This window comes from Engraulis encrasicolus, chromosome 5 (assembly GCF_034702125.1).
Source record: "Engraulis encrasicolus isolate BLACKSEA-1 chromosome 5, IST_EnEncr_1.0, whole genome shotgun sequence".
Taxonomy (NCBI): Eukaryota; Metazoa; Chordata; class Actinopteri; order Clupeiformes; family Engraulidae; genus Engraulis; species Engraulis encrasicolus.
In genome coordinates, this window is record NC_085861.1 from 55,159,240 (window position 1) to 55,179,239 (window position 20,000).

At 44.5% G+C, this 20,000-nt stretch overlaps 1 protein-coding gene across 1 annotated transcript in view; it reads right to left on the reverse strand.

Annotated features, from left to right (window-relative positions):
- Positions 1-1,849: 1,849 nt before the first annotated feature.
- triob (trio Rho guanine nucleotide exchange factor b) overlaps positions 1,850-20,000 on the reverse strand; it is an 87,727-nt gene continuing 69,576 nt past the window's right edge. Inside the window, exons 36-50 of the mRNA XM_063199961.1 lie at positions 15,777-16,012; positions 15,138-15,308; positions 12,664-12,759; positions 12,141-12,265; positions 11,584-11,650; positions 9,212-9,315; positions 8,243-8,312; positions 7,031-7,120; positions 6,595-6,687; positions 5,866-5,916; positions 4,797-4,874; positions 4,167-4,358; positions 3,085-3,265; positions 2,483-2,695; positions 1,850-1,929 (exon numbers count right to left, since the gene is read on the reverse strand). Coding sequence (XP_063056031.1) covers positions 1,925-1,929; positions 2,483-2,695; positions 3,085-3,265; positions 4,167-4,358; positions 4,797-4,874; positions 5,866-5,916; positions 6,595-6,687; positions 7,031-7,120; positions 8,243-8,312; positions 9,212-9,315; positions 11,584-11,650; positions 12,141-12,265; positions 12,664-12,759; positions 15,138-15,308; positions 15,777-16,012 — 1,772 coding nt within the window. The 3' untranslated portion in view covers positions 1,850-1,924. The remainder of the gene's footprint in view (positions 1,930-2,482; positions 2,696-3,084; positions 3,266-4,166; positions 4,359-4,796; positions 4,875-5,865; positions 5,917-6,594; positions 6,688-7,030; positions 7,121-8,242; positions 8,313-9,211; positions 9,316-11,583; positions 11,651-12,140; positions 12,266-12,663; positions 12,760-15,137; positions 15,309-15,776; positions 16,013-20,000) is intronic.

A 20,000-nucleotide genomic window follows, 5' to 3' on the forward strand; every position in this document is an offset into this window, starting at 1 on the left:
TGAAGCCCGGGTCTGTGGTACAGTGTCCCATTCAATGCAGTGTGTGTGTGTGTGTGTGTGTGTGTGTGTGTGTGTGTGTGTGTGTGTGTGTGTGTGCTATGTGCATGTGTGTGTGTGTGTGCTATATGCTGTGTGTGATGTAGTTTTAGTTTGTGTGTGGCTCTGTTATAGCAGCAACATGCAGGATTACCACAGATAGAAACATCTAGTGCAGCAATAAGTTTACTCAGAACACCACACTATGTGTGTACGCGTGTGCGTGTGCGTGCGTATGTGTGTCTTCAGTTTCTGTGTGTGTGTTTCTATGACTTCATATACTGTATATTCGTGAGAAAGAGGAAGAAAGTCTTGTGTGTGTGTGTGTGTGTGTGTGTGTGTGTGTGTGTGTGTGTGTGTGTGTGTGTGTGTGTGTGTGTGTGTGTGAGAGAGAGAGAGGGACTAACAACCAATGCTGTTGGTCATGCAAGGGAGGAAGTTGAACAGTGTAGCGTGAGACACAGCTGGTGCTGAAGATGTGGTTAGATAGTAATACTATACAACAGCTAATGCAGATCACGGAGGTATGCTGGGGTGTGGTATGGGGTTGTGTGGTGTGGTGTGGTGCTGTGTGGGGACAGACACTAATACTGTCGTGTTGATGGAGTTGAATCTCAGTGTAGAAGAGGAACTAATAGCGTCAGGGCCGCTGACAGCCTTGAACTGTGCCCGGGAACAGAACCATCTGTGAGGACCCCCATTCCCAATACATACAATGTAATGGGGTCCCAATTCTGGGCCTTTGGCCCTAGACATATGACCCGTTTGCCCCCACCACCCCCCGTCAGCAGGCCTGAATAGTGTTGCTGTGTCGTATCACAAAGGAGGCGTGTCAAGATGGTTTGGAAGAAAGCAGGTAGCATAGATTAAACTAAATCTCGGCAGAACAGGCCAGGTTGATGTGGTGAGATCTCACACAGAAGCTGAGGTGATGCATTGCAGGAATGTGAACCCCCCTCCCTTCATCTCATCCACTTCCTCTTAAACAGGAAACAGGAAGTCATTGATGTGTTAGGGTGCGAATCCATGAGCTTCTTAAGAACGGATGTGCTCTGCATCTGCAAGCTGCTGTAGAAATGGAGATGGTGGTGATGTTTTTTTTTATAGCACTTGATGTCTGTGGGCATTACAATCCAAAAGCTGAATGCTGGTTAGCTAGCGTAGCGTTCATTGCATGCGCTGCGTTTATTGATGTTGTTGCTGAAGTCCACACGTGGCGAACACCGATGCTGTGTGTGGGCTATGTATTGCCTGTTATGAGCGAAATCCACAGCATGACGGGGGAGTGAGAGGCTGTGTGTGTTCCACCATGTTCAGGAAACTTGTATTGCACGTTGGGTGTTTTGCTGAATGCAATGTTGACCAGTTAGGCGGTAAAGCTATTGGGAGGGACAGGGCTGTTTCAGCTTGAGAAAGTCATTGGTACTAGCCGGAAGTGGGGGGACGGGGGAGGAGAGCAAGAAGCTGGACGAAGGAAGCTGACGGAACCCAAGATTGCCTAGGGAACAGCTCCATCTCTAGAACAAACAAAGACCCCACTTGGGTCTGATCCAGATGTTCTTGGTCAGCTGACCAGCACTAGAAGGAGACTGTTGGGGTGTCGTGGAGTGGCGAGGTCATAATGGCTTCTTGAGGTGGTGGGGGTATGGCGGAGGTGATGATGGGGGTCTCCAGCTCCAGCTCTGCTGCATGCTGCTGGGGGCTGGCAGTAGCTCCCTCCAGCCTCCCTGGCCTCCTTCCTCTCCTCCTCCTCCTCCTCACTGTCATCATCTCCCTCTTTCTCCTCCTCCTCCACCTCCTCCATCTCCTCTTCCTCTGGTTTCTCCTGCGGTGGGGTGATGGGGTGGTGATGGGTACAGAGATGCTGGAGAGGCCACTGCTGTAGATGTCAATCTGGGAGAAGATGGGGAGTAAAGGGAGAAGGAGGGATTATTAGGGGACGGATATGTTTGAGCTGGATAAGCCATAATCATACCACATGCAGCAACCGGCATGTAGCACAAACTGAAGTCTTCCACACTCGCCCCAAACAAAGATTTCAGATTCCTCTGTGCTCTCAGGTGTGTAAGGTTTAAAACTACCTGAGCTTTGGGATCTGGGGTGAATTTCTCAAAACCAAAGTTGCTTACTACATTAGCTACTTTGTTGTTTTCAATGCATTTTCCCATTGGCAACTACCGAAGTTGCTAACAGGCTAACAACTTCTCTTCTGAGAAACTCACCCCTGGTGTGGAGTACTTCTGCCTCTGCTAACTGTCCTACATAGCCATTACAGTGCGCTTCAGTTGATGTACTAAGGGTGAAGGTAATGGTCTTGGTTGAGGCTATTTTCATAGATTAATATTTTAAAGGGTGCCTAATACCGTACATAAGATCCTTAGCAGGTGTAGAATGCCTTGACATAATACCCAAATTAGGTCATGATGGGGGATGGGAGGGTGTTTACCTGGGGGTCGCTTGCCCATGGCTGGGGAGCGAGGCTGATGGGGATGCTGTTGGGGGGGTCGGGAGCGTGTGGCCCCCCCAACCACACCAACACCAACACCAACACCAACACCAACACCAACACCAACACCTGCACTGCTGCTACTGCTGCTGGAGGCGCCCGGGCTGCCCCCACCCATATGGCCCCTCTGGTACTCTATTGGAGATGTCAGGGCTGATGGGGGGAGAAGAAGGAGAGATAGAGTAAAAGAAGAATGAGAGAAAAAAATAAAAGGATGAAACTGTATTGATTGTGGAATTGTATTGAAGACAGAGGGAGTGATAGACGGAAAGACAGACACACCACAGACCGACTTATCATTTGCACTTTACACACACACACACACACACACACACACACACACACACACACACACACGCACACACACGCAGACACACACGCAGACACACACACACACACACACACACACACACACACACACACACACACACACACACACACACACACACACACACACACACACACACACACACACAATATACACAGTCTCTAATACACAGTCAGTAGACATATTCTAGTAAAGAGACAATACGATTATGTACCATTGAGAAAGTTGCGTTGGTTCTCCAACATGAGGGTGATCTGGTGGCGCCAGGCTCGGCCCACGGCGGGACTCAGGGCCTGCAGGATGAAGTGCTCCACAGTGCCCCCAGGCGCCTGGGAGGTCAGGACCAGCCTGCCGGGGTCAGAGCTCACGGCCTCCTCGAGTCGCATCCCACTGACCTAGAAACCAAGGTCATGACCTTGTGTCAACAACTGATACATGCATTGCTGTCCTGTAAGGTAAAGTGTCGATTTTGCACATGGTTTTGCGCAATAAAAAAAAAATTAGTACCTTTTAAACCTTTGCTTTAAACATTACAACTACCTTATATTACAGAAATTCTGTGCTACTAACACAAAACTGGAAAACAACTGGAAAATTGTAGAGCAGAGCATCTCTCTGTGGTTCTCTATTTTCGCTTGCATCCTATGGAGACAGGTATTGGTAGGCAGGGGCGCTGCCAGAAATGTTGGGCCCCAAGAAAGATTCGGATTTTGGGCCCCCTTAAGGGCCCCGCTCAGTGCTCGGGCCCCCTTAAGGGCCCCTGTCAGTGCTTGGGCCCTTAGAATCTGTACCACTTTTCCTCCCCTAGCGGAATTACCAACAACTAATGATACAATATGTACGAATCAAGATATAGGCGCCTCAATTTAATACACATTGCGATGCAATATGTACAGTAATGTAATTTTTCTCCTGCTGTATAGCCATTGAATACCAGAAAGCAGTGCAGTTACAATGTAAAGCTGCCTTTGTAGCTTTCAAACAAAAGGTGTGAATGGGAGTGTGTACCGCTTCATGCTGTTTTCGAAGAGGTAGACAGGTTTTGAGGTGTGTGTATGTGTGTGCGTGTGCGTGTGCGTGTGTGTGTGTGTGTGTATGTGTGTGTGTATGTGTGAGTATGCGTGTGCGTGCATACGTGCAGCTGCCTACATGTACCTTCATGCTGTTCTGAAGAGGCAGGCAGGCTTTGAGATGTGTGTGTGTCTGTATGTGTTTGTGTGTGCATGTGCATGTGTGTGTGTGTGTGTGTGTGTGTATGCGTGTGCGTGTGTGTGTGCAGCAGCCTAGTACATGTACCTTCATGCTGTTCTTGAAGAGGTAGGCCGGCGTGGAGAAGCCTTTTCTGCGGTCCAGGGGCTCGCTGAAGATGATGATCTGCTCGAAGAGGAAGACGCGGCGCTCCTTCATGCGCGCCAGAGGCCCCGTCTCCGCCTGCGCCACCTGGAAGCTGTCCTGCAGCAGCAGCTGCCCCTGCGCCGTGATTTTACCCTGCGGCAGGTAAGGGGTAAGGGGACGCACGTTAGTACACAAACACAAGGCTGCTGACCGCTTTTGCTGGGACCAGGACAAAGTCATTTGAAAGGGCCCATTCCATCCAATGCTTGCAAATGTAATGAGGACCCGATTTTATGCCCCATGCAGGCTTCCTTGCACACACGAATATGTGCTGAAACACACATGCGCATGTACACACACATGTGCACACACACAGACACACACGGACACTCAAAAATAGTACACACACACAAGCACAAACACAAACGCAAACGCAAACGCAAACGCACACGCACACGCACACACACACACACACACACACACACACACACACACACACACACACACACACACACACACACACACACACACACACACACACACACACACACACACACACACACACATACACACACACAAACCATACTATACCTCAAAGCCCTGCAGTCTTCCTACATTCATCATGTCGTTACATCGTTTGGGGACGATACACATGACCTCCACTGCTTTCTGTAACAACAAAATAACCCACACTTCTAATATTACTCTGCAGACTTAATACTTCACACCACTTGTTGCTTCTTGGTCACTTTGAATATGTTTTGTCTACATCACCTTTCAGAATATTGTTGCACCCTATTTGGACTGTTTGTCCGTCTCATCTGGCCCCCCATATAATTAATGTTATGCAGTTTCACATGAAATACAACATGTTTCGTAAAGAAATCTTATAAATTAATTACATTTAAATGAAGTGATTTTCAGGGGACCTAGTGAAGGTGGGGTCTGTTGTGAAGGTGGCCACATTCAATATAGTCCTTAAGTGTATGGGGAAATCCTGGTTCGTGTTCATAGCATGGCCCTTGGAGGACTTAATACAATTTGAAGTGGCCCTCAAATTAAAACGTTTCCTCACCCCTGCGTTAATCTGACACTCGACCCAATAAACCAATGTGGTGACCTTCATGTCTTGCCATAAACAACAGTGTGTTTGTGGTCAATGAGATCTAATTACTGCAGAGTTTACTGTAAGTCATATCACTAATGTCGTAAAGCTTCCCACAACTCTCTCAGTGCATCTCAGTGCTTCCCTGAACTGACTGACCTTGGCCTCCAGACTCAACTCCCACCCTGCGATCTGGTTGATTGATTGAACAGTCATACGAGTCCAAAACTGAAACTACCCACCAGTATCCTGATTGAGTGAGCAGTCAGTCATGAATGTCATACTAGGGGTATATTTGAGGTTCTGAGATTCTGAGAGGTTATTTTGTATTTCCCCTTGAAGCTTGACAAGAAGGTCAGTTCAGTAAAACTGAAAGTCTTTGGATACAGTATGTTGCTAAGGCCCCTGTTGCAACTATTAGTTAGGGAGTCAGTCTTGGTCTTTACTGTAATTGCCAAGCTTTCGGTCAAAGACCTTTGTCAGGGCACACATGTCATTGGTCCCTGCACCAGCATGAAGATATCTCTAAATGTAATGGCGTGAATTTCCTCTCACCTCCAGCTCTGTGCAGTCCAGACCAGCCCTCTGTGAGAACTTCAGGAAGTCCTACACGGAAGAAAAGGAGATGAAGATAACAATGTAGGGAAAAGAAACCCGACATACTCCAATACTGTACATCAGTGGAAACAACAACACAGAAGAGCACATTATTGGAGAGAAAGCTACTGATATATGAGAGAAATGCCACTCTACATCCAAAAGGGAGTTAAAAAAATATCCACTTTCAGACACACAAACACATAAATGTCATCTGCATGGGTATTCTGAAATTAATCAAACCAACACTAAAGGCAGATGCAATGTTAGTCAAAATGCAAGTCTGTGGGATATGATCGCTTGGGTAGATGATGAAATCACAGTTAGCTACAGTAGCTTTGTTTCTGAGTCATCCCTTACAGGACTTTAGAAGTTCAACAACTCAGATGAGAGTTCTCATCAAGCTGAAAAAATGATGTGGAGGTGAAGAATTCTGTAAGTCTCTCTCTCTCTCTCTCTCTCTCTCTCTCTCTCTCTCTCTCTCTCTCTCTCTCTCTCTCTCTCTCTCTCTCTCTCTCAAATGTAGGTACAGATCTCAATACCTCTCTTTCTATGTCAATGAAAGTAAAGTTATGTCTTTCTTCTTTGATGTCAATGTATATTAGAAAAGCAGTAAAGCTTTCCAGGAATGGGCAGCCTTGTAAAATATAGATTTCAATAAAAGGGTTCAAATGAATCTCTTGTTACCTTGAGCAAGAGCTGATATTTCATGATCCGTTGAACAGGCTTGATCAGAAGGTCTGTGACGCGCAGTCTATGTCCCAGCAACTGTCTCAGGCTCTAAAAGATAGAAAACACACACACACACACACAAGCGCACACACACGCACGCACACGCACACGCACACGCACACGCACACACACACACACAAGCGCACACACGCACACGCACACGCACACGCACACACACGCACACGCACACGCACACGCACACACACACACACGCACACGCACATCACCACCACCAACACAAACACCACCAGAACCAGCACAGAACAGCATTAAATATACTGATTAGTAAGGGCAAATAAAATCATGACATACAATGACCATTTATACAAAATATTGAAGATTGTATTTTTTTTCCGTATGAGGAATAAATTGTTAATGTCTCATGTCTTACCTCAAAGTAGGTGTCTATGTACTCAGACACAATGTGCTCTGATTTGGGCTTGTTCTGGCAGTACACCACATACATCTGAAAGCGTCGCTCCTGTACAAACCAAACAACCAATCATCCATGGGGTGACATCACATGTGTACAACACTTTGTGGACACTTTTCTCTTACAGTTTACATACTTACATTTACTTGTCTTAAGTGTTTTACAGAGTGCAGTCCACTGAAAGCTTTGGCCTGGCCCAGGACAAAGTCATCTGAAAGGGCTTTTAACCCAATATATAGAATGCAATGAGGGCACAATTACGGGCCTCCTCTACCTGGGCCTGGGACAACTGACCCCCTTGTCCTCCCCTGTCAACCTCACTGGTCAGGGTGCAGGAAAACGTTGGCAAGTGGTGTACATACTTGGCCATATGAGTGCAACGTGTCAAAAAACGAAAGTGGAAAAAATGTGGTGTACATGACACATAAACTCTTACTCTGCCATATCGCATGACCAAATCTTTAGCTTGATACAGTGGTTAGCCTGGCACACTTTGTCTTCAGCTGAGATCTTGGGTTACAATGGTTTGAAGTGAAAGTGTTCAGCTCTTCAGTGTCCTCAGCTTATCTACAAACTCTACTCTGTTACGCCACCAGTGTCAAAAAAGGCAAATCACTCTCTGCTGTGTGGAATCCCTTCAATTATGAAACACAATGCTGGACATTCCTGGCAATTGTATAATGTGGAGGTGAGTTAGATGCCCTACTGCCTTTGTGTGTAAGTGGTTACATGTCATCACTGCGCATCTAAGTGATTTAGATAGTAGTGTGCCCAAGTTGGTGCAATTTTGTTTGAGTGGTTTAGTTGCCATTGTGTCAAGAAAGGATTGATGCCATTGTGTCTAAGTGGATTCAATAGTACAGTGTTGACATGTAGGTGAGATGCCATTGATGTCAATTATTTGGACTGGTATTTTGTGTGATTGAGCTGGATGCCAAATGGTCTAGGTGGGCCAGATGCTATTGTGTGTCAGTGTAGATAATGCCCTTTTCATATTGACAATGTCTGTGTGCACGGGCCTGTGGGTAGGCTGGTGTACCTGAATGTGGCATTAGAGAGTATTGTGTGTGTACGTAGGTGTTTGGCTATATTCCATGATGTTAAAGTTGGATGGTTGTCTCTGAGTGTAGTTGGCTTGGATGTGGTTGTGTAGGAGGCTGCCTCACTCACCTGTTTGATGAACAGAGTAGCCAGTCGGTCTGGATTCTCCAGGCACCGCTCCAGCTCAGACAGGAAGTACCTGTGACGCAAACACAAGAATGTGTCACACAAGATGAAATATGCACACACAGACGCATAGACACAGACACAGACACAGACACAGACACAGACACAGACACAGACACAGACACACACACACACACACACACACACACACACACACACACACACACACACTCACACTCACACACACACACACACACACACACACACACACACACACACACACACACACACACACACACACACACACACACACACACACACACACACACACTGCCCATTTGATTCCTTTATTGAAACATCTCTTTCATTGAAGTAGTTTCGTCACCAAGTTTACAAACTTGGTCAGGTAATTTAAAAGCCAAAACCTTTTTACGCTCCGAACCAAGCTCCAGTGCATAGACCGAATACAATAATAATATTTAGGGCTGGGACTCGATTACAATTTTTAATCGAATTAATCTATAGGCTTTGAAATTAATTAATCGAATTAATCGCATTTTAATCACATTTAAATATCTGAATTGAGAACAGTAAAAAGTTTTTTTTTCCACATGGATTTTGAATAATGACAGTAAATAACCTTCATCTAAAAATGTTGTTTATTTTTAAAAGAAGAGAGAACTCTTCTCAGTTTCAGCAGGCTGTTTACCATCAGGCATAATATTGCCATCCACTGGTCTAATCCAGAACTATCATAGCTATATTATAGTGCGATTAAAATGAGTTAATTTTTTTTAATCGCGTTAATTTTTGTGTGATTAATTAATCGAAATGAATGCATTAATGTCCCAGCCCTAATAATATTGTTAACTGTCTATGCTCCAGTTGCTTAAAACTTAGCTCTCTTTTATGAAGACAATGCACAACAGTTATTGATAAACAAAGGCTGGTAGAGGTAAATGGCAGTCTTACTCTTTGTGCCAGTCGAAGATCTGGTGGATGTTGCCGAAGATGATCTTGTCTTTGCCCTTCATGTCGTCAGGGACGCCATCCTCATTCATCTTCCTCATGTAGCCCTGGACACAAGAGTTACCATGGAAACAGTCACCATGGGAACAGTTACCATTCAAATTTCACGGTTACTGTATTGTCACTGTCACTACATTACACTAGACTAGATTATGCTTTTATATCCATAGAAGCTTACAATTATTTAGGTACAGAGCAATGATTACACTGGCATACAAAGGTAAAGTGCAGTAACTACATTTTTTTTGGGTCAAAATTGAGTTTATACTGAAAATGGTCTTTACACCTCCTTTATCTTGTGACAAAGCCGTATGGTCCAAATGTGTCAGAGCTATTACAGTTACAGCATTCCAATGCAGTAGCTCAGGGGTCCCCAACCTTTCTATATCTGAGGGCTACCAAGGGCTACCCGAGGGCTACTGAGGGCTACCTGAGGGCTACTTTTGTTGAAAATCCTCTACTGATGTCTTGGCGTCATTCTCAAATACACTATTATTGAATGATAATTTGTTTGTAGTTTGTAAAGAATACATAATCTCGTATTTAAATCAAGAAAAGCATTTACTGTATAGCATAAATCTGGTAGTCGTTGCTGTTTATTGTAACATCCTTGGTGGGCACCTCAGAAGCTCCTGGAGGGCTACCAGGGCACAACGTTGGTGACACCTGCAGTAGCTACAATCCCTCCTACAGGTTGAGGTCATGATTCATTTGAGCAGAAATTGCTCTTTTGCACTTGCATGATGTGGCTCTAGCAAGTTTACTGGGCAAGTTTACAAATGTTGTGGATGTTTTGGTTGAGTTATGAGTTACTGTTAAGAGTTAATGAACCATTGAAATGACTTTGGAAACATTACCTTTACCGGTATATACAAACCTTAAATTAATGAATGAAAGAAGAATCGCCGGAGCAACTCAGATATGGATCCTTCAATTAAGGTGCAAATCCAATTTCATTTAATTGAAAATGTACACTTAACATTTATGTCTGAATTGCTCCAGCGATGCTCAAGTCCTTCCCATTGATGCAACAGAATATGCAGATGCAGAGGTTGTATTTGTTTTTGTACTTGAATAAACCAGTAAGTGTTGTTAGGATTAGCGGGGCATATAGCAGGGCAGCAGGGCCTCGCACATGACACATGAAGTGACAAACTGCTCCCAGCTGACGTGACCACAGTGCCACTCAGGACAGCAGAAAATGTGCTATAACAACACACATTAGTGTGCCACACCAATCATTTCTGCTAACACGAGTGCAGATTGGGACGGAGTCAACATAGTCAGCAAAATAACCACATATGTACTTTGTACAACTGAAGAATTAGGAACTTGAGGTCACTGGCTTTTCTGCACTCAAACCACAACATTTCTCTGAAAGCTAAACTAACACTTAGTTGTGCTAAAAATAAAAGTAAAGACCATTTCCTTGAAACCTGTTTTCGGCCACGTTGGTTTGTCTGTTTGTATTAGCAATGTCTACGTCCATACTGTCTATGTCCATGTATGAGTACTGTCTATGTCTATACTGTCTATGTCCTTACCTAGATTAGTCTATGTCTGCATGGGAGAGCAAGAAACGCAATTTCAAATTCTTTGTATGACCAGTGCATGTAAAGAAATTGACAATAAACTTGACTTGACTTGACTTGACTTGTTTGTTTGTCTGTCAGTGGGATAACTGAAGTCATGAACGGATTTCGATGAAATTTTGTAAAGTTCTTCGAAATGAGAAAAGGAAGAAGTAATTACATTTTGGTGGTGATCCGGATCGCAATACAAGTCCAGGAATTTTTGAAAAGGTTTTACACCATTGCGGGATAGGACGAATTTTGACATTCCAGTTTCTAAAGCAGAAAAACTTTGTAAAAAATAGGGTGTAACATAGATGGTAGTGTGCCCAAGTTGGTGCAATTTTGTTTGAGTGGTTTAGTTGCCATTGTGTCAAACAGCTTCTATCAAACAGCTTCCCTGTCGGAGGTCTGCACTCTCTGAGTGCATTTCTAGTTTTATTTATGTATTAAATGTACTTATTTAGTGGTGTTGTTCCATAATTAACAACCCTGTACTGTATTTTAATTGTATGATGAAGACATCAGGGGCCTTGAAATCATAACGAGAAGTGAAATTCTTAGAACTCCTCACACCAACGACATAAAACGAGTTCGGCTGCAAAACAGGGATATCGAACCACTTCTCTGAATGTGATCAAGATAAGCTCCGTGGGCATGAGATCAGTAGCCTACTTTAACGATGAAAGGACAGGAAGAGTGTGTGTGACTCTGGGAAATGTCTGCCTGCGCTGCCTTGCGTACCTCCACCACACAGCTGAGGTCGCGTACGTAGTCTCTCTCGGTCTCCACCAACTCCAGCAGCACGAAGCTTCTCATGTGGGGAGAAAAAAGCAGGAGGTGATGGGTGAATGGCGGGTAGATAAGAGAGTGAGGGAGTAGAAAGAGAAAGGAGAGGAAGAGAACAAAGCCAGTTGTTTCATTTGAAAAAAAAAAGTCTCGCAATGAATTAATGTGTGAGTGCACTAGGCTACATATTTGCTTGCGTATGGTAGAGGCATATACTAAAAATGTGCGCACTTGCATATGTGTTGTATACAGACATACATGTGCAAATACAATGTGTAGTTAACTGTGGTCAAATTGTACACTCACTTTCTCTCTCTCTCTCTCTCTCTCTCTCTCTCTCTCTCTCTCTCTCTCTCTCTCTCTCTGTTTTTTTCTCTCTCTCTTTCTCCCTCTGTCTCTGTCTCTCTCTCTCTCTCGCTCTCTCTCTCTCTCTAACACACACACACACACACACACACACACACACACACACACACACACACACACACACACACACACACACAGATCCTTACTGTCGTCTCTTTAGGAAGGCCGACTTGCGTTCATCTGTTGCAGGGACGGGAGGGGAGGAAGACAGCAGAGAGTGGTTGCCGGGGTAACAGGACGGATTTTGCCCATCAACTTGCTCATCGAGTGCCTACACACACACACACACGCACGCACGCACGCACGCACGCAGGCACGCACGCACACACACACGCACACGCACACGCACACGCACACGCACACACACACACACAGGAAGGAAGCATTGATGAAGCAGGAAGAAAACATTACATAATAGTTTTGAGCATGACAATAAGACAATAGCTGACAATAGGAGTTATTCAGACATTGAGTGATCTCAGAACTACTGTTAGGCGAGTGTCTCTGTATTGACTATTGTGAATGTGTTCTGTTTTTTTATCTCTCTGTGCTAGAGTGCTTGATTGTTTTGTCTGTGCTTATGTGTATTATCAACTGTATTTTTGTACCTCTGTATTTGCATGTGTACGTGCGTGTGTGCGCGTGTGTGTGTATGCGCGTGAGTCTGACCATTCTGCTCTTGACCAGCTCCTGAATGGCGGTGACCAGCTCTTCTGCTGTAGGAGGGTCAGGGTTGGTCAGCCTGGTGGCTGGACGAGGAGGAATCTTGAGAGAGAGAGAGAGAGAGAGAGAGAGAGAGAGAGAGAGAGAGAGAGAGAGAGAAAGAAAGAGAGAGGAGAGAGAGAGAGAGAGAGAGAGAGAGAGAGAGAGAGAGAGAGAGAGAGAGAGATAGAGAGAGAGAGAGATGGCACAACCAATAGCTACAAGTTACTATACAAGTTACTATGTACAAAACAACATTACTGTGAACAAGGTAGAGATTAGGCCAAGGTATACAGTAGGACAAGCCTTGAGTGACAACCTCACATCACATCTCTGTGTACAGACATTTCACGCCACTTCTCACGCCATTTCAAGTCCATATTGATGTGACACAGCATGACATTCGTCTCAAGTTGTTTGCCTCTGCTCTTGTCTGGGTCAAGTTATGAGGTGCTAACTGACCTACCAGGTGAGAAGGAGTACGAGCTGTGCAAATATGCTCACTGTTGCTCTCTCTCACATCACGTGTGTGTCATATTCTCACCATTACCTGAATATTGACTGGGCAATGAAGTGGACCAAGGCCAGGTAAGAATGTGGAAAAGGAAGGGTTGTGCTGATGGGCTCACCATTGCTGACTCAGATTCACAATTGCTGGACCTAATCTCATTGGTTCTTGCCCTTACTTGGACACTGTGTGGTAGCATGAAGTGCTGCTACCTAGGAGGCGGAAGGAGCGATTGGGCTGAAGTGCTCACCATTGCTGGTCCTGTGTTGTGTGCTTCCTCTCGCTTGGAGGTATGGACTTGGCGTCAGGATGCAGTAGAGTAAGAAAGGTGGGAGGGGGGGTTGTTGTTGCACACGAACAGACAGGGGTGGGTTTTGTGTTTCGGAGGGCAGGAGAGGGGGTTATGTGCTTTGTGTGGCGGATCGGAACATCAGGGTTTTAAACATCGGATCACACATGGCAAAGAACAGCATGTGTGTGTGTGTGTGTGTGTGTGTGTGTGTGTGTGTGTGTGTGTGTGTGTGTGTGTGTGTGTGTGCGTGCGTGTGCGTGTGCGTGTGCGTGTGCGTGTGTGTGTGTGTTCAGCAGAATACACTATGATCAGAGGGCAGTCTTTAATTCAAATCGACATAAATAATGCCCTACAGCCCGAGATCGAAAGCTCTACTACTGTATGTACAATTATCGGTTTCTAGGACACGAAAACGTTTGAAATGAATTCAAACGGAGACAGAACTGATCTAGGACACACGTCCAACTTTAAAAGACTGATACAACAAGGCAAGATGGGTGTAGGCAGGAGAGAAGTACAAAAAACATGAAAAGAGGGCAAGACCATAGGAGGAGCAAGCAGAGAAAGAGCAGGCATGTTGAGCGGCGACAGGCAATGGATAACGGCAGAGGAGAGGAGAGGAGAGGAGAGTAGAGGATTTGGAGGAAGTAGAGAACTAGATGGAGAGGTATGGGAACTGGGACAGCACGGTTGTGGAACAGAAATCCACATAGTGCTGCAGTGTGGAGAGAGAGAGAGAGAGGGGGACACAGAGAGAGAGAGAGAGAGAGAGAGAGAGAGAGAGAGAGAGAGAGAGAGAGAGAGAGAGAGAGAGAGAGAGAGAGAATGAGAGAATGAGAGATAAATAAGTGTATTAGAGTGGTGCAGAAGAATTCAAACTGAAACAAAAAGTGATGCATTTGAACTAATCAAGGCAGAAAGCAGTTGTCTAGCCATACTAGAACCACATGGGCAGAAAACGAATTTCACTGTATTGAACTTGTATTGAACTTGATTCAATGTGGGTCTAGCACGGCTAGGCAAATAAAGCAGTGCATTACAGTTAAAACTCAAACATGAGATATAGTGTAAGTGAGAGTCAAAACAATTAAGTCAAGATAGAGAGGTGGGTGCAGGTATTGGTTCAGCAGTGCAGCAAAAAGATCTTAAATGAACTGGAGTTGTTTTTTGTGGACACACAGATGTCATTATATGTGTGTGTATATGTCTATGTATGTGTGCATGCACATGCCTGGGTGGGACAGTGTGTGTGTGTGTGTGTGTGTGTGTGTGTGTGTGTGTGTGTGTGTGTGTGTGTGTGTGTGTGTGTGTGTGTGTGTGTGTGTGTGTGTGTGTGTGTGTGTACATCTTCAGAGGTTATATGCACAGTATCATGATGAAGAGAAAAAACGATATCGGATTTGTGGCTAGTAGAATAGGTGAAAAGCTAGTGACTCGGGAAAACCACAGTGGCTGGTGAGTGCAATAGTTAATGTCAAGCCCTGCTGTGTGCGTGCGCGTGAGTGTGTGTGTGTGTGTGTGTGTGTGTGTGTGTGTGTGTGTGTGTGTGTGTGTGTGTGTGCGTGCGTGCGTGCATGCACACGTGTGTGACAGCATGAGAGGAAGATAGATGATGTGTGTGCACCAGTGATTTCCCATTACCTTGTCTTCCTGGGAGTCCTCCGGCAGGAGGCAGTGCTGCTGTATGGCCATAGGGGGCGGTAGAGGGGCGGCCTCCGAGCACTCCTCCCCTTCCTCTTCACCACAGCTCTGCAGGCCTGACGAGGACGACTTAGACAGGGTACCACTGCACACCACCTCATCCCTCACTCGCTACACAGAGAGAAAGAGAAAGAGAGAGAGAGAGAGGGGGGGGAGGGGGGGGGGAAGAGAAGACAAAAGACAATATTTAACTTTACTCAACAGTTTAAAGACTTGAGTCAAACTAGAATACTATTAGAATACTATGGCTGAACTTTTCCACAATTCACAGACTGTGTAGAAATCCCTTCCCACCAAATGCCTGTGAAAACTAATGCAAGACTGGATAAAAATAATGAATCATGTGAAAACTAATGCAAGACAAAAATAAATAATATACATAAAAATAATAAATCATGTGACAAGACTCTACCAAGAAACTCTGACAAGAAAATACCAACTGACTGGTTGTGAGTGTATGTATGGCTAGTAGTACGATTAAAGTCTACAACCCAAATTTGGTCAGTGATGGAAAAAGTTTTTTATTTTCTGTGCCATGAAATTACTTTTTCTTATGTGTTAACTTTTGCCATTTCCCACCTCCTCCATGTTGTCCTCCTGCGGCGTGGTGATGGTGACATGGTCGGCCTCGCGTGGTGAGCGCGCTCCATCGCGTCCGCGCCGCTGCTTGCTCTTGCGCTCGTGCGCGTCGGCCCGGCCGCTGCTCAACCTGCGCACTGGGCTGCTCAGCCACTTCCTTAGCGACGAGCCAGAGCGACGGTTGCCCGGGGAACCGCCCGACACTCCGCCGTCAGGGCTGGACACGGACAGAGAGTCTGAAGAGGGACAAAAAAATGAAGAAAAAGAGAGAGGGAGGATATTGTTCAGTTCCAGGAATGCGAAGGACACCTACTGAAAATGCCAAGTCACTTTTCTACAGCGCTAGTGCTAGGCTAAACACACACACACAAACACACACACACATACACACACATACACACACACACACACACACACACACACACACACACACACACACACACACACACACACACACACACACACACACACACACACACACACACACACACACACACACACACAAAGATAAAAACTCACCTATTTAGCCTGCGCATACAATATTTCACAACAAACTGCAAAATATTTCATGTTCCTTTCATATCCAGAGTACCAACATAAAGTAGTTGCTTCCTTCTTCCACTGAAATGGTACAAATTGTGTCTTCTATGGGATACATTTACGATAACCATTCCTTCCAAATAGAAGTCTTTGTCTCCATCGTGTAGGTCTAAACGCTAGGTGTAGCCATTCTAACCAACACACACAGTCTTCCCTCAAGACCGATCTAAACTGCACTGTGGAATAGCTGGACAGCTTGGCTTTCTTCTTTCAGTGTTAGAGCATATTGTCTCCTTTATTTGTAGCACACTGTTCATTATATTCCTTCAAATGGTGTCTTGCCATGGGCCACCTGGCCATGCTTCAAGCCACTGGTCTACATGCATTATGTAAACATCTTGCATAAGATGCTCTGCAATGCATTATGTTCACCGAACTGCACAAAGTATAAGACCCACACATTCTACAGCAGCACTGTACTCCCCACAGAGAGAGAGAGAGAGAGAGAGAGAGAGAGAGAGAGAGAGAGAGAGAGAGAGAGAGAGAGAGAGAGAGAGAGAGAGAGAGAGAGAGAGCGAAAGAGGAGAGACTAGAGCTGTTGTTGGTGCAGATAGAGAGCCCAGCAAATTCTATGCTTATGATAGTAAAAGGTCTCGTGGGTAAAAACCATAACGAATGTTTTTTCCACCCTGCACCAAAAGAAAGCAAGACCAAAATGCACAGCCACTTCACTGAGAAAAGTTATTCATGATTTCTCATAGGTTACTCTCGGAAATTAAAAAGTTTGAACAAAGCATTTTGTACGCATTACAAAACAGTTAATTGATTGCAATGGAATTTTCAAAGAACCGCACACATTTCACGGAATACGGTTAAGTTGAAATACACTTTTGCTTCTTTTGCTGAAAATAAGAATATCATATCAGCCTCACCTGTGCTACATTGTAAATTCAGTACTCAAACAAAACTATATACAGTGTAGCGGCATGCAAGTGAAAGTACATCCTTACATCAGCCAACATTAGACCATTAGCCAAAAACACCCTTAGCAGACGCTTTGATGCAAAGTGATTTATAAAACAGGAAATAATAAAGATCAAAACATGTTGTGGAACACAGGCAATATCTAAAATATTAATCTGTTCACTATATACAGTAGCACACTGTGGAAACTCAAATCACCACAACCCACAGCCTCTGCAGTGAACTAACATTCGGACACAGCTACATAGCCAAAAAAATTAGGCAGGGGAAAGATCCACTGTCACATGCACCAGATGAGAATGCAACCCATTAATAGAAGAAGCAGCACCAAACCAGGAGCAACGCAAATCCCGTTAATCAGAGTCCACTGGGAACAAATACACTCGAGAAGATATTAAATTGACTCTTTAAGTCTTGAATTCACACAGCAACATTTACTGTGTATCAGCAACCGTCCTGTACAAACCCAAGTCCAGCAGCCAGTAACGGCAGGCCCTGGCAGGTCGAGGAGTGGAGGTCATTGCGAGCGAGGGCTGAGAGTGGATGGCAGGGCCATGCCAAAGACTGCTGATGTCAGAGCCGTCAGAGACGTCAACCGCAGAGTAAAGATCACAACAGCAGAGAGAGAGAGAGAGAGAGAGAGAGAGAGAGAGAGAGGGAGAGAGAGAGAGAGAGAGAGAGAGAGAGAGAGAGAGAGAGAGAGAGAGAGAGAGAGAGAGAGAGAGAGAGGAGGAATGGCGAGTGGGAAGAGATGAAGTGAGGGGAAGAGTGTGAAAAAAGAATGACAGAGGCGTAGAGAAGGAGAGAGGAGCGGACTGAAGTGAAAGGATGAGTTTGAAACTTGGCAGGAAACCCATCCTTCAACTCCTACTCAGTTTTGTCAGACTCTCTCCCTCTCTCTTTCTCTCTCTCACTCACTCTCTCTGTCCATCTGCCTGTATCTATGTACATTTTTCTCTTCTTCAACTCTCTTGTTTTCCTAGAGGCACTTTCTCCCTACCTATCATAGCTGTTCTCATTCTCTGTCTTCGTCTGCCATTCTTTTCTTTGTGCTGTAAACATCCATGGTGCGCGAAGTCATCCATCTTTCTCCATGACCGTCTTCATTCTATTTACTGTATGCTGCTGACACATGACTCATCCAGTCGTTTCAGTTCCTGCCTTAGTTCATAGCCTTGAGATCACATGTTAACAAATAAAAGTATGGTTGCCCACAACCAAAGTCTTCATGTGCACCACAGGCCCTGTATGAAGTTAAGTTAGAAAAAAAACATTCAAGTAGGTTGATATCTTATTGAGGTGTGAATGTGGAGATTGTACAAGTGTTCTATGCTGTGATTCTATCCCCTGCCAAGATTTTACAAGTGTTGCATTTTCTATCCTACTTGGCCAGTTGGAGTTGCATACAACACAAAAGTGTTCCGTTGTTAATATGACAATAAGACCCTGTTATAAGTTTGAATGACAATGACCAAGTATGGCAATTACCAATGTATATTGTATTACTATAGACTCTGCATGGTGTTGTAGTAGTTTAGTACATAACATATTCAAGCTTTTTCATAGTAATTGCCATTGGTGTGACGGTGTGCATTATGATGCTACAGTGTCTTGCTGTGAATAATGGCAGTCAAATATGCTTCATTAAATATACAGGGCAATGCACAAAGTAGTCAAATTATCTTAATATGGAAATGATGCCGAATGTGTCATTAGCGTATTAAAAATATCAAATCAATATTTAATGTCATCTGCAATTTATCAAGTAATATTGTTTTTCACTCATATTGTAGGAGTAATTGAACATATTAATTTATTTCACATATTCTCCAACAAGAACAGCTGATCGGCTGGCTGATGACTGCTTTATGACACATATTTTTGATCAGACATTTTATAGCATCTACCATTATCACACTAGTGACTCACTTAGATCTAAATAGGGCCCCAATTTACAGAATTAAAATGAAAATGTCTTCTAGATCCACAAAGAAGTTCAGTTGCTTAAAATTAGAATGTTTTGACCCCTAGTTCTTGGACAGGAATCTCAACAACAAATCCCACCAACCTTAACTAAGTTGTCCCAACTAAAATCATATATCTTTTTGCTTTTCAGCATTGGATATGATTACATGAACAAATGGGCATTTTATCAAATGACTTCTATTCAGGACAGGCAGGACAACTCACAATAGAATGGATGCAATACAATAGTGCGACCAATTCTGGAAAGTTTAACTTGTGCACGTTTCCTACAAGTATATCAAGCAATGATATGCTATATCCACAGGGCTACAATGTTGGCAAACAATCGGATGCTATCGATCCAACTCCTGTTCCAACAACTTTTGGCACGTCCTCCTCACTGACCATCTGACAACATGAGAAGCCTACACATTCACCCTCACACTTCCGCCAAGGCTATGATGCCAACAATGCCAGCCTGCGAGAACCCAAATTTTGTAATCTAGAGCGGCAGCAGACCACCTCTGCCAACATCAGGGGGCACGGCTCAGGAGATAGCAGCCATGCCAGCCATGCACATTGACTTTGACCCTCGCGTGATTATATTATTATAAACTTGTATATAATGGAGAATTGCTGGAACAAAATGTAAGGAGCGGGCAAAAAATGAGTCTGAGAATCCCTGCAAAAAGAGAGAGATTGTAGACAATAAACATCCCTTGCAATTGGTTATTT